Genomic DNA, 14,887 nt, shown 5'->3' with positions numbered 1-14,887 from the left:
TAGTCGGTAGTATACCCAATATCATTCAGACTTTGACCCCCCTGTTTAAAAAGAGCTGGATCCGCCCCTGATAATATATATATATACATATTTGAGTTACGAAAATATATGTGATTTTAGATTTATACTTCTAATATAAGTGTCGTGTTAATTACAATTATCATTTTAAATTGTCCGCAGTTTTTTTTTGAGCCGGACTATAACATTACATTTCATGCAGACAAACTCATTAGTCCCCCCAGTGCACTCCCTCGTTCAGTTACTATTCCTCAGTTAACCCCCCCCCCCTCACTTCTCCTTTGCCTGTGGTTTTAGGTGCAGACTGGTATTAGGTATAAATGCGTGAGTGTCCGTACGCCCGTGACGTCACAGCCATGGCGCGGTCCGTCCTTTTCAACCCGCAGTTGAGTGTAAACTACGATGCGACAAGGGGAGATAGTGTGTGATATTTTGACAGGGGTTTAGCTATGCCCCGAAGTCAGGGGAGACCTGACGAATTGCCCCTCCCCACAGGATGGGACTTAGGGCGTGATTATGACGGAAAAGTGTATTTTATTGATCATAATACAAAGAAAACGACATGGATTGACCCCCGAGACAGGTAGCTGGAACATTTTCTCACTTATATAATAAATTACTAACATTTCTGCGTTTCTATAATGCTATTTTAAAATGTATTAAAATTAAATGGAAATATTCGTGTTTATAATACGTGAAATAAATTAACTAGGGGTGAAAATAACCTAAAACCTGTTTTAAAAAGTTTGGAATGTGGTGCAGAACACTGGCGCCGCCGTACGGCAGGAATGCGCGACTTATCTATGATTGAAGATAGGTTAGAGATAGATAAACAGATAGATAGATGCACTGCAGATAGATGGATAGATACCCAGGCATATGTATGGAACACACAAAGCACACTTATACAGAACATAAAGCTCATTGTGTTAATATTCATAACTACATGAATGCAACATTTTAACTAAGCAAAATATTACCGACAAGAAAACTAATATTTCGTTATAATTATCCCGCATAATGTTTACCCGTAAGAAAATTTTTTGAACTCCAGTCGCAGAGTTTTTTTTAGAAATTATGCATAATTTTTTTTGAGAATATAAAATACAAATCAGAGCAAAAAAAGATTTTTTTGTAATTTCCTAGAGAACAATTTTTGGACCCCCTCCCCCCCTCCTATCAATTTTGTACATGGATCTCATGGACATAATTGATCATGTGGCCGCAGTGCCCTGCCCCCTAGCCTGTTCTAGCCGCGGTGCTCGGCCCCCTAGCCTGTCCTAGCCGCAGCACTCGGCCCAGATGAAATAAGTTATAAAAAATAACGAACTCCTCGCCCCCTAGCCTGTCCTAGTCGCAGCACTAGGCCCAGAATTATTTTAGCCTAACCTTATCCTGGGTCTGTCCTAGTAACGATTTTTGGACCCTTCCCAGCCCACCCCCCCTCTCCTATCAATTTTGTACATGACGAAATTAGTAAATTAGTGTTTATTTATTATTATTTAGGGTTAGGTTAGGTTAAGACGCTTTCTGGGCCGAGCGCTGCGGGTAGGATGGGCTAGGGGGCCGAGCGCTGCGGCCACGGGTTAGGTTAGTTAAGACACTTTCTGGGCCGAGCGCTGCGGCTAGGACAGGCTAGGGGGCCAAGCGCTGCGGCCACATGGTCAATTATATCCATGTCTAACATATTAGATCCATGTACAAAATTGATAGGAGGAGGGGCCTGGGGGGGGGTCCAAAAATCGTTCTCTAGGAATATACCCTTATCCTAAAGTAATAAATAAATATGTATTAGTTATTATGTTGGAAATTTGTATTTAGAAAATGCAATATAGTATATTTTAATTTACAAAAATTTATTTTATTCTCGAAAAGGAAAAAAAGGTGCCCAATTGCTCAAAACATACGAATCAAATATGATGTTACAACTTATTTAGGTGTTATTCCATTAAGCTAGGAATTTATGTTCATTATTTTGAGGCATGTTATTGTGTAATAATTAAATATAACAATTTATTTTTACAAAAGGTTGAATTTTTTCAACATTTAAATCATTCTAGTTTAAGAGAAATTTTGTCAACAAATGTCTAAAATTGGACTATGTCTCTTCTTTAATAAAAGGCCATGTATGGTCATAAAAAATACGTTAAAATTCTTTAAATAAGGAAACTATTTACCCCAATGATTTTTGAAGTATTTTCAAGAGAAAACGATCTCAAAGGGTATCAAAATTTTCTAATCCTTTTTTTCAACCTTCAGTATTTGCGCTTACAGAATTAATAGTTTTAAATATCTATGGTGAACATTGAGTTGCAAAGATATAGGGATTAGAAGAGCAGGGTGTCCCAAAATAAACATGGACATTGAGAGATGACTTCAATATCTTCTTTGATTTCCGATAATTGATAAATGACATACAGGGTTAAAAAATTGAAAGTTTAATGTGCTTTCCATAATGTGGTCTACCTTTTTTGTATCTTTAAAATTGATATTAAACAGTTGAACCGTTTAAATGATTTTTTTAAACTGTAATCTGGACAAATTTCCTAATATCTTCGTCATTTTTAAAGTAAAAAAAGGTAGACCACATTTTAGAAATCTCATTTAAATCCCATGTTTATTGGTACACCCTGTAATATAGCGGAAAATGGGTTGCCATAGAGAGAGAGAGAGAGAGGATTTACGTTAAGCAGAGAGCGGTGAAAATACCCCAAAGCAGTGTTAAGCAGGAATGCAGTCCAGTCAAGTCAGGGTGGCATAATTTTCTACTCAAGCTAGCGCAGGGAGGTTTATTCTACTTTTTATGCGTAATAGTAATTATCGCATTTTTTAAATTCTCCGACTTGGAGCATTTTTTTGAAGAAAATAAAGGTTTTGGGGATCAGATTTCAGTCTTCATTCTCGTAAATATTTAAATGATTTATTTTAACAATTTAATTTTTTTTTGCCTAAACTCGATTGACTATTGAGAAACCCAAAAGAGTTTTTTTTTATAAACATATTTTGGAAATTAAAAAACCTGTTTAAATGGGCTTTCTGTTGGGAAAACAAAATTTGTTTTTTTAAAGGGAGAATATTCACACCTACTAATATATTTATCTTATTTCCTTCAAAAAATACAAAAAATCCCCCCCCCCTCCCCCTCCTTGCAGATCATTTTAATATATACCCAGAATTTTTGTAATTTTTTAAGGGCTTTATTTGCTAAATTGTGAAAACAACGATGTTAGGCGAAAAAGCATGTTTTTTTGGGTTAAAAAGTGTCTTAACGGGTATATCTAATTTGCCATTTTGATTTTCATCTTTTCCTTCCCTAGAAGATAGTAAATCTTTTTCTTCATTTTAATTTTTTTTTTATAAAGCATACAAATAATCGTATTTTTTTCTCCTGAATTACTAATAGTTAGTTTATGTTAACTATCTATTTTTATTTTATTATTATTATTTTAACTATTTTAACTATTCTGCTTTTTCTGCTTTCTGCAATCCTACGCCATTTAATTGATTTTCGGAAAACTTTTTCGTGGATATGTTAGGAAAAAGTGTGCTAGAAATATAGCTGCGTCCTATCTACATATCTAACTGAATATCAATCTATCATTTGAACTTTCTTATTTCGCGCATTCCTGGAATTTTTCGTGTTTTTTCAAGCTTGTCTTATCCTACAACTTTAACTTACAAAATTGAAATTCTATTCATTGTAAGCAATTTTAGAGATTTCTGAGCCATTATACATTTTAAGATTTTTAACCCCAGGAAAACGAATAACAAACTTTTTCGAATTGTAAAGCATCAATTTTTACAGTGATGAATGTTAACACTCAAATAAAAAGAAATAATATTATAATTTCAAGACTTAGAATTACAAAACAGAGATACCCTGTTCTACGCCGACTGCGCGAAACTCCTCTGGGCTTCTGCCTAAGGGTTATTGTGAACAACTTTCATCCAAATCTTGAAAAGACAACATATATATATATAGTTTGGCTTGCTGTTAAGCCGTCTATAGCTGACATATATATATATTAGCTAAGAGTTTTATTGAATAAAAAATTGTTTAGTTTGACGAAACCTGAAAGTTTTGCTGATTGTGTTGGTGATGAACTCCCGCTGGGGTGGGAACAGGTTCTAGATCTCAACAGAGGGGTCTACTACGTCAACCATGTTGAGAGTAAGTACATTTCGTCAAAATAGTTTTTTAGAGAGTGTAATTGCTCGAAACTCCCGGCTTTCCTTTTTTTTTCTTGGATTTGTGTAGATTTTGATTTAAAAACTAGAAAACAATAAGATAAAAGAAAACCAAATTAGTTAATATTTCTTAACGGAAAAAATCGGTATCCTCTGTACTGCCTGAGCGGGTGTAAGTTTCAGGCTCTGAAAATTTTTATAATCTCTTTTTTCAATAGTTCAGATTTGTATTTAGAGAGTAAAAAAAGTTTTTTTTGTAGCTTTTGGTTTAAATTTTGCTCTTTAGCCAACAGCTTGCGGATCCTAAGCACTGGGTGTAATATGTAAACACTTAACTGTGGATCCTAGGTTAACTTGTCTGTTTATATTGTAGAAGAAGTACAGAGTGTGGATCCTAGGTTGGAGTGTAGTTTAACTTGTCTGTTTATATTGTAGAAGAAGTACAGAGTGTGGATCCTAGGTTGGAGTGTAGTTTAACTTGTCTGTTTATATTGTAGAAGTACAGAGTCTGGATCCTAGGTTGGAGTGTAGTTTAACCTGTCTGTTTAGAAGTACAGAGTGTGGATCCTAGGTTGGAGTGTAGTTTAACCTGTCTGTTTATATTGTAGAAGAAGTACAGAGTGTGGATCCTAGGTTGGAGTGGAGAGCACTTCAGGAGGATATGCTCAGACAGTATCTTACTACAGCACAGCTAGATCTTCAGGTAGCTCATCCTTATCCTCATCGTCATCGTCATCATCATCTTCATTATCCTCATCCTTATCCTAATCCTTATATTCTCCCTCATCCTCATCCTCACATTCATCCTCATCCTCACCTCTATAATCATTGTCAACACCTTTTCATTTTCATTGATTTTTTGTTCTTTCTTTTGTTTCCGTAATTTCCGGTACACAATGATCTTGCTCTCGTTCTGTTTGTCTTGATCTCTATCTTGATCTTGATCTAGGCTAAAAAGGAGCTGGTAGCTGTAAAGGAGGCTCGTCTTAGTTTAGCTCAGGATGAATTCAGGCATCTGAACTCTACACTCTCTACTTTGTCAACCTCTACCACTAGCTGTAAGTAATATTGTCCTTTTTCATGACCGCCATTTTTATTCATCAGTAAGAAAAATTAAAATATAAGGTTTCAGCCATTTGGTGGCAGAGATAATAATGATTTGAGAATAAAAAGAGAAATCATTTCCTTTAATGGACAAAGTTTGCCACGAATAAAAAAAACAAGGTCGGCTTTGTTTTGTTAATCTTCTCAGAGAGCTCTAGTCCGGCACTTTTTTATTGTTAATCTTCTCAGAGAGCTCTAGTCCGGCACTTTTTTATTGTTAATCCTTTCAGAGAGCTCTAGTCCGGCACTTTTTTATTGTTAATCCTTTCAGAGAGCTCTAGTCCGGCACTTTTGTATTGTTAATCCTTTTGGAGAGCTCTAGTCCGGCACCTTTCAGAGAGCTCTAGTCCGGCACTTATGTATTGTTAATCCTTTCAGAGAGCTCTAGTCCGGCACTTTTGTATTGTTAATCCTTTCAGAGAGCTTTAGTTCGGAACTTTTGTATTGTTAATCCTTTCAGAGAGCTCTAGTTCGGAACTTTTGTATTGTTAATCCTTTCAGAGAGCTCTAGTCCGGCACTTATGTATTGTTAATCCTTTCAGAGAGCTTTAGTCCGGAACTTTTGTATTGTTAATCCTTTCAGAGAGCTTTAGTCCGGCACTTTTGTATTGTTAATCCTTTCAGAGAGCTCTAGTCCGGAACTTTTGTATTGTTAATCCTTTCAGAGAGCTTTAGTCCGGAACTTTTGTATTGTTAACCCTTTCAGAGAGCTCTAGTCCGGAACTTTTGTATTGTTAATCCTTTCAGAGAGCTTTAGTCCGGAACTTTTGTATTGTTAATCCTTTCAGAGAGCTCTAGTCCGGAACTTTTGTATTGTTAATCCTTTCAGAGAGCTTTAGTCCGGCACTTTTGTATTTATTGTTAATCCTTTCAGAGAGCTCTAGTCCGGCACTTTTGTATTGTTAATCCTTTCAGAGAGCTCTAGTCCGGCACTTTTGTATTGTTAATCTTTTCAGAGAGCTCTAGTCCGGCACTTTTTGTATTGTTATTCCTTTCACAGAGCTGTAGTCCGGCACTTTTGTATTGTTAATCCTTTTAGAGAGCTCTAGTCCGGAAATTTTGTAGTTCTAAAGATCAAGTTTATCCTTCTGAAAGGTATATTGAAGATCGAGAAAATATGAGAAACGGATCAAGCACTTAATTAATCGTTTAGTTTTGTTTCCAATATGGATATCGAGCTCAAGTGCTGTAGAAAAGCGCCATTTTCACTCAAAAGTTTCCACCTCTAAATATATTTTACTTCTGTAAAGTATTAGATAATACTAGTTTGTCAACCAGAGAAGAAACTTGATCATCAGGACTTTCTCAAACTAGATCTTTTCTGGAAAATTATTTTTTTTCTTTAAAAATGTATTAGATAATAATAATGCAATAACCATATGATAATTCTTCTTTTTAGTAAATTCTACGTTGTCTACTACAAGTACTAAATATGATCCAGATTTATTAAAAGCTGATGTCTCCCACGCTAAGGTAATTTATGAATTATTTATGCTAGGACGCTTTCAATCCCCTTTTTTCTCGATAACAGTTTGCTTTTTTCGCCCTTTTCTCCGTACATCGAAATTTTTTGGGTTTAACTGCATGTAAGGTTCTACAAAAATCGATTAGCGAGTTTTTACATTTCTATTCAAACCCCCAGTTTTTAAGAATTGCCAGTTTAGGAGATGTTAACTATACGTTGATGAGAATAAGATGTTTTATACCAATTTAAAAAAATCAATATTTGACCCCCAAGTAAAGGATTCAAATTTTCAAACCCTTGATTAATTATTTTACAGTGAGCGGATGAATGATAACTCAGTATTTTTATATGCTATCTGTGACCAAATATCTCTTTAAATCTTGATCCGCTCTGAATGAAATGTCTATTTCAGGCTCGGGTACAAAGATTGCGCCGAGAGTTGGCGAATATTAGTTCTGAGATGGATTATAAATCTCAGGGGTTAGAAACTCTCTCCAGGTAGGAGTTTTTTTTTTATTAAAATAACAGTCCACGTAATTTAAGGTGGCTTTATTTAAAGGGTTAAATTCCCGGTTCATAACAGTATCTTTAAATTCTTTTTCTGTCTAATAACCAATAACCATGTTTAGTCTCTTTTTGGATTTATGCTGCAGGGAGCGTCGTCAATTTTAATCTTAATTCTAAAAGGAATTGATTCTTTGCCACAAACTTGATTTTCTAATCCTTATTTCCTTGTCGAAGACATTATATATTTCAAATTGTGAATTCTGTTCGATCAATGAATCTAAATTTAAAATATCAAACGTTTATACCATCAGGTTGCAAAAATATAGGGATTAGAAAAGTTGAGTTTGTGGACTTCTTTTGACGTGTTATGGTTAACTAATGTAACTTATTTTTAGTGTCAACAATAAATTTGAACATGGAACAGCTCTTACCCAAGAAGAGGCTTTAGCAATAAGGTAGGTCATTGATTAAAATCATGACCTTTACATTAACTATTAATATTACTATGACCCTAGACCAAGCCCATGACAATAAACAACCATGACCATTGACCATGACTATTGACTACGACCTTTACAATAACTGTAATTATGATCATTAAAATAACCATTACCATGACCATTACAGTAACCATAAGCCTGATCGTGACCATGACCATGACCATGACCATGACCATGACCATGACCATGACCATGACCATGACCATGACCATGACCAATGAACATGAACATGAACATGAACATGAACATGAACATGAACATGAACATGAACATGAACATGAACATGAACATGAACATGAACATGAACATGAACATGACCATGACCATGACCATGACCATGACCATGACCATGACCATGACCATGAGCAGGACAATGAGCATGTTGATGTTTAGACTTGAGTTACGAAGTATTCAGCAGTCCCTGGTAACAGGAGAAATGGAAAAAGTACAACTAATGAAGAGCCTAGCTTGCCTAAAGGTAACTAAACGAAAACATCATTTAGATTTTTAAAGAAATAACTCGATTACTTAATTCTTTGATAATTTTTATAATATTTTTTTTCTTTTATTTCATTATTGTTGTATTGCAATTTCAAGAAATTAGCTGATAACAATTATAAGTTTAGTTTAATTCAAGAAAGAATATAATGAATATCATGACTGTCAATAAAAACAACTGGATACTTGTCTCAAAATCTAATTTTCCTATTTCCATATCTTCGTATCCTTATGACGAAAACCTTATATTGCAACTCTGGCTGTTTTATCTAGTAGAAGTTGTAAAACATTAGATTGAAAATTATTTAATTTTATTGAAATTGAAATTTATTTTAAGTTTTCAACTTCTTTATGCATCAAAATCTAACAAGATTGGCACTATTTATCAAAAATCTTTCCTTTAATATTTATTTTTAAAACATTTAGAGATGACCTACAGTGACCTTTCATATCAAAATAGAGGAAAAGGTCAAATTACTGTTAGAACTTTGTGAAATCGTAGCTCCTGTAGTTTTGATTTTACGTCCACGGTAAAGCAAAGTAGCACGTAAGATTTAAATCTTATATTTTTTCAACCTTTAGGTTGCAAAGATATAGGGATAAGAAATTTGAGTTAGTGGCAAAAATTACATAAAATAAAGCTCTCAGCTCTTATATATACTTTATTTGTGATAGCTATAGCTAGCAGAACGGCTGAACCAAATTCGCTGAATTTTTTTGAGGGAACGCATGTGTACCCTGGGCTAAAAAATAAATTTTTTTAAATAGTTTTTTTTCAAAATTAAAAACTTTTAAAACTTTTTTATTAGGATGACCTGACCCGTCTTGAACCAAGTGATAGTAGTTTGGATGTGTCAGCTCTAAACCAACCTGATACAACATGTATGGCGTCACAGACAGATCTTTCCGGGGAGGTACGTAATCCTTTATTCTAGGGTCTACAAAAAATGCTTAGGATCCGGATCCAAGGGACAAAATATCAACCAAAAATTGTAAAAAGAAATTTTTTGCTCTCAAACCCAAAACTCAAAGTCGAAAAAGAGAGATTATTAAAAATGTCCTAATCACTAAAAAGTTTATTAACTTTTAGCACAAAAAAAGCGAGAAAAAAAAGATTAAAATAAAAGTAATCAGTAAATCTTAAAGAGATGTTCATGACCTGGAACCAGATCCATTTTTTTCAAGGCGGATCCGGATCAAAATGAAATGGATTCTAAGCACTGTGTACAATGTACATTGTACATTAAAATGTACTATTTATACTTTGTTCATATATTCTACTTATACCCCTATTTCATTGAATGATAGTTTTTTTCTGCTAATAATAATAATAGTAATAATACGTAATCATACAGTGGTAGGCGATTATACCAATACTATGAAGGCGACTCTCGATTTTTAATTTGATATAAATCAAGCTGTTAAACAGCATGGATACACAATACACATAAACATGATTGTAATGTTTTATACTTTTTACATAAAAACCATACTTCTTTATGTATTCTATGATATTATAAACATCTACACGATATTGATAAGTTACTCGGTACATGATATTCTATACTTTAAGATGAATTTTTATTTGTATTTCATGATATCTTTGTACAATGTACATTATATTCTTTATTTTCCCTTCAAAAGCTTACTAGCGTATTTGGAAAAAATTCTTATTAATAAAATTGAGTTTTGAAATCGAACATAATTGTAACCCTGTTTAGATGGTTCCTGTTGGTGCCCGGCTAGCTGAGCTCGCCAGATTAAGATTGCAATATGATGAATCTAGAAGAAGTGTACAGGTAAAACCAGTTCTAAAATGTAAACAAAGTTGTCGTTTACAAATAATTAATCGGTTTGATAAAACGACGCAATTGAGATCCAGAACCTATTTATTTTTACTTTCTGTCTACATGTTTGGTTCTCGAGGCATGCACTGGGGTTCAAAATTCATGATTTCCTGCCTACATATTGATTCTTCTCATGGCATGAACTGTGGTTCAGAACATTTCCTGTCTACATATTGGTTCTCACGGCATGCACTGTGGTTCAGAACATTTCCTGTCTACATATTGGTTCTTGAGGCATGCACCGTGGTTCAAAATTCATGATTTCCTGCCTACATATTGGTTCTTCTCATGGCATGAACTGTGGTTCAGAACATTTCCTGTCTACATATTGGTTCTCAAGGCATGCACTGTGGTTCAGAACATTTCCTGTCTACATATTGGTTCTTGAGGCATGCACCGTGGTTCAAAATTCATGATTTCCTGCCTACATAGTGGTTCTCGAGGCATACACTGTGGTTCAAAACTCATGATTTCCTGCCTACATATTGGTCTCGAGGCATGCACTGTGGTTCAGAACATTTCCTGTCTACATATTGGTTCTCATGGCATGAACTGTGGTTCAGAACATTTCCTGCCTACATATTGGCTCTCAGGGCATGCACTGTCGTTCAAAATTCATGATTTCCTGCCTACATATTGGTTCTCGGGGCATGCACTGTGGTTCAAAATTAATGATTTTCTGCCTACATATTGGTTCTTTGGACAGGAGTTGAGGTAGTTCAAATTCTTCAGTTTATTTAACTGCTTTTATAAATGGATTGAATAAATGCCACATGCTCTGGATTACTGACAAGTGTTTACATAGGCCCGATTCACAACAGTACTCCTGAAACCTTTGTTTGTTTGTTTCTGCAGCCGACATCAGCAAGTCACTTGCAAAGAACCCATAATTGAAAATAAACAATTTTCAACGCTTTTAAGTGTACCGACCGTTGGGAATCAGACATGCCACTCTATAAGCCGAGGGTCTCTTTAAACGTGAACAGTACCTTTGAAAACTACTTTTTAGGAGGTTCAGCAGCAGCTGTCTAGCTTGGAAGAGAGGATATCTCCAGGACAGCTGGAGAGTGACTACGATAGACTTCTTCTTATTCAAGAGAAGGAACAGCTTCTTAGAGAACTCAGGTAGATAGATAGATAGTTACATTATTATAATTATTACCATCATATTATTATTATTATTATTATTATTATTATTATTATTTTAATTAAATAACTCTACAAAAAGATTGTTAAAGTAATTGAGCTTTTGTCACAAACTTAAATTTTCAAATCCCTATATCTTAGACATTAACTGGCAGTTCAGCCAATTCAGCGAATAAAACCTTAAATATGAGTAACATACCCATATTCTCTTGGATAAATAATGTCAATAGGAGGGGGGGGGGGTTGAAGATTTAGAAATATGCTATTTTTATTAACGGTAAACACAATTATATGTCTTTTTGTGCTAAAACAATATAATTATCGTATGTATATTAATTAGTATTGCTTCGTATATAATGTTTAGACCTAGGGCAGTAATAATATTTGCCCCAGCTAGTAATTACCAGGATATTATATATGATACAATAACAATACCATGTTGTAAACAATTACTGAAAATATGCAGTACACAATAGAATTGAAATTATGAATGGAACCAAACAAGAAAAGAGAGTCATTGAAAAACGCAATGTTGGGAGTAGTGATGGGCAATATCAGATTCGTTTTAGAAGAATTTGCTTTTATCAAAGAGGTTTGCTTTTATCAAACATGCAAATTTATTATCCTATGGTGAAAATATCAGGCAAAAACAAACCTAAAACCCCAAAAAACAAAAACCGTGCCTTATGTTTTCTTCAGGGTAACAAATTTGCATGTTTGATGAAAGCAAACACTTCTACAGAATAAAGTTTTAAATTGTTGTAGCCATCTCATTTTGTCGTAAAACCTTTCAAAAGTCTAAAAACATTAAAAGTTTCTGTAAAAAGAATCTGGATATTGCCCCTCCCTAGTTGGGAGTAGGGCGCAACAAATCATAATATTTACGGTTAAAAACTAATAGACATTAATTGGTTTGATGAAGGGGAAATAGAGAAACCAAACGTTAACCCTATATAGACAACTTGAATTAAAATTTTATCTTCGTAAATCTTGAAGATGTGCACGTAAACTAATTTAAACGAAGTACATCATGTCGGAATATTTTCAGTCGAATCTTTTATTTTAAATACAAAATCGTTCAAAAAAGCATAAGAGACTTTATATACTAACATAATTTAAAATCAACAAAAAAATATAAAATAGCAAATTGTTAAAACAACATTTAATGGATAAAAATGGGATATAAAGTTAAGAAAATGGGATATAAAGTTAAGAAAACGGGATAAAAAGTTAAGAAAACGGGATATAGAGTTAAGGAAATGGGATATTTAGTTAAGAAAATGGGTTATGTTAAGAAAACGGGATATAAAGTTAAGAAACCGGGATATAAAGTTAAGAAAACGGGATATAAAGTTAATTTTATGGCCAACTTAACATGGTATCTCTTGAAATGACTTTATGGCCAACTTAACATGGTATCTCTTGAAATGACTTTATGGCCAACTTAACAGGGTATCTCTTGAAATGACTTTATAGCCAACGTAACAGGGTATCTCTTGAAATGACTTTATGGCCAACGAAACATGGTATCTCTTGAAATGACTTTATGGCCAACGTAACATGGTATCTCTTGAAATGACTTTATGGCCAACGAAACAGGGTATCTCTTGAAATGACTTTATGGCCAACGTAACATGGTATCTCTTGAAATGACTTTATGGCCAACTTAACAGGGACACTAAGCATTCCGGTTCATATGAAGTACCGAGCCGATCTTTCGGCCACTACAGCATTTGTTTACAGTGTACACATGAACTGTAAGATTGGAATTACGGGTCATTAATTACCAGATCTTTAGTGAGAAATATGTTCTTACAATCAGCACCCACAATTTAATCAATGTGCCTGTCATTTGACTTTGTAAATATTGTAATTATATCATTTTTTTGTATAAATATATTAGTTTGAATTGAAATTTCTATACAGAAGATAAATTGTTGTTCGCCTGAGAATTATTTTTTACTGCATTAAATTAAACCCTACAAAACAACAAATGAGTAATTAAAACACGGCAATGTACATAGAGATGGGCACGTTCGGCTCGTTCGTTCATCGTTCAGGAACGACCCATTTTGTTCATTTTTTCAATCGTTAAAAAATGTATTTCGTTCAATTTTCAAAATTATCATTCATTTTCCATCTATTTCGTCCGTTTTCTCAATAAACGATCGTTCAGTAAAATCGTTCGTTTTCCGTAAAAAAACTATTTTTTTTTCAAAAGTTTGTTTGTTTTCGTTCAGAAAAAATGTTTTTGGAAAGTTTTTTTTTAACCGTTTGTTCAGAAAAAAAGTATCGTTTTTCAAAATATTTTGGAAAGTTCTTTTTTGAGTAAAGTTCCGGGTGAAAGCAAGTAAAAGCAGCCTGTAGACTGTAAAACGGTTCATTACACCACATGAATTATCCCCTTCTGTAGACTGCAAAACGGTTCATTACACCACATGAATTATCCCCTACTGGTGAGATCGATGTAAAGTGCACGGGCAAATTCAAGTTTTTTGTATTTTTTGTTTTAAAGTTATTGGCTCCGTTGTTTAGAATATATTCAGTATTCGGGTTGTATAGGGCCCGAGGCCTAACTCATATATACTCTACACCTTACATTAATATTATTGAGGCTTCAACTATCTATCTATCTCAGAAGTTTCTATTTACAAATATGGACTTTAAACAGTTACAGTCAGTACAAAAAATATAAGAGAGAAAGAAAAAACACTAGAAATATAATAGTGTGCGTATCTGATAAGTTTTAAGAAAACTCATTAGTTTACAACTTTTAATTTAAATTATCAATGATTGTTCTTTTTAGACACCATTAAATCTATAAATTATGAATAAGTGGGTTATATATATTTTGGGTAAAAACCCTGTGTGTAAGTGTATATATTAGAAAAATGAAGATGTTGGTTAACCCATTAATTTATAACTTTAAATAGCCAAATATATAATTGAATTCAAACCTTGCAAACTAATATTAGATGTGCCCAAATATTATCATTGTATAAAAATTTGGATTTTTCTTAGTTATAAGCTTTTTTTCAAGAGTGATTTTTGTGCTAAACATTAAATTATTACAAATTACAGCATTTTCATCAAAAATCTATGTTTCATGGAATTTAAAACATTTTTTTCTGATTTTATTCAGCACAACGTGTAAATTCACTTTACAGGCAAATAGAGTAGTTACCCTTAATACCCACTTAACCCCAACCCAGGGGTTAAAGGGATACAGGCTTCTTAAAGGGAGGGTCTCCAATTCTTAAAGGGAGGGTCTCCAATTATTGAATAACCTTTTTTTGATTTAATTTTATGAAAAAACTCTTAAACATTTTTAGAGCTGGAAAAAAAATCTCGGTCTAGTTATTTTAACTTAAAAACCATGGCACTAGTCCCTTTATAAGCTATGGTTATCTTTAGTATATGATTAGGGTTTTAAACCTCTAAATAATAAATGAAGAACTAACACTATTTGTTTAAAGTCTGAAAGTTTTTGTATCTACGTAAAATCAGGACGATAAATCTTAATGCTTTTTAACAGCTCAACTTTTTGTATAAATAAATACATGGTGTCCAACAATGCTTTATTTTTTTGGATTTAAACTTTTTCAGAGTTTTCG

General features: G+C 33.6%; 1 protein-coding gene across 1 annotated transcript; it reads left to right on the top strand.

Annotated features, from left to right (window-relative positions):
- Window positions 1–384: 384 nt before the first annotated feature.
- Window positions 385–11,252, top strand: LOC111707241 (protein kibra; the record flags this gene model as incomplete). The annotated part of the gene is made up of 11 exons (XM_023480305.1): window positions 385–601; window positions 4,080–4,189; window positions 4,815–4,909; window positions 5,156–5,264; window positions 6,710–6,783; window positions 7,188–7,273; window positions 7,678–7,737; window positions 8,176–8,260; window positions 9,090–9,194; window positions 10,002–10,079; window positions 11,137–11,252. Coding segments are annotated over exons 1-11 (1,052 nt in total), but the record flags the coding sequence as incomplete, so codon positions are not given.
- Window positions 11,253–14,887: the final 3,635 nt, after the last annotated feature.

This window comes from Eurytemora carolleeae, unplaced genomic scaffold, assembly GCF_000591075.1.
Source record: "Eurytemora carolleeae unplaced genomic scaffold, Eaff_2.0 scaffold728, whole genome shotgun sequence".
In the NCBI taxonomy this organism is placed as follows: Eukaryota; Metazoa; Arthropoda; class Copepoda; order Calanoida; family Temoridae; genus Eurytemora; species Eurytemora carolleeae.
This window is presented reverse-complemented; position numbering and strand designations above follow the sequence as displayed.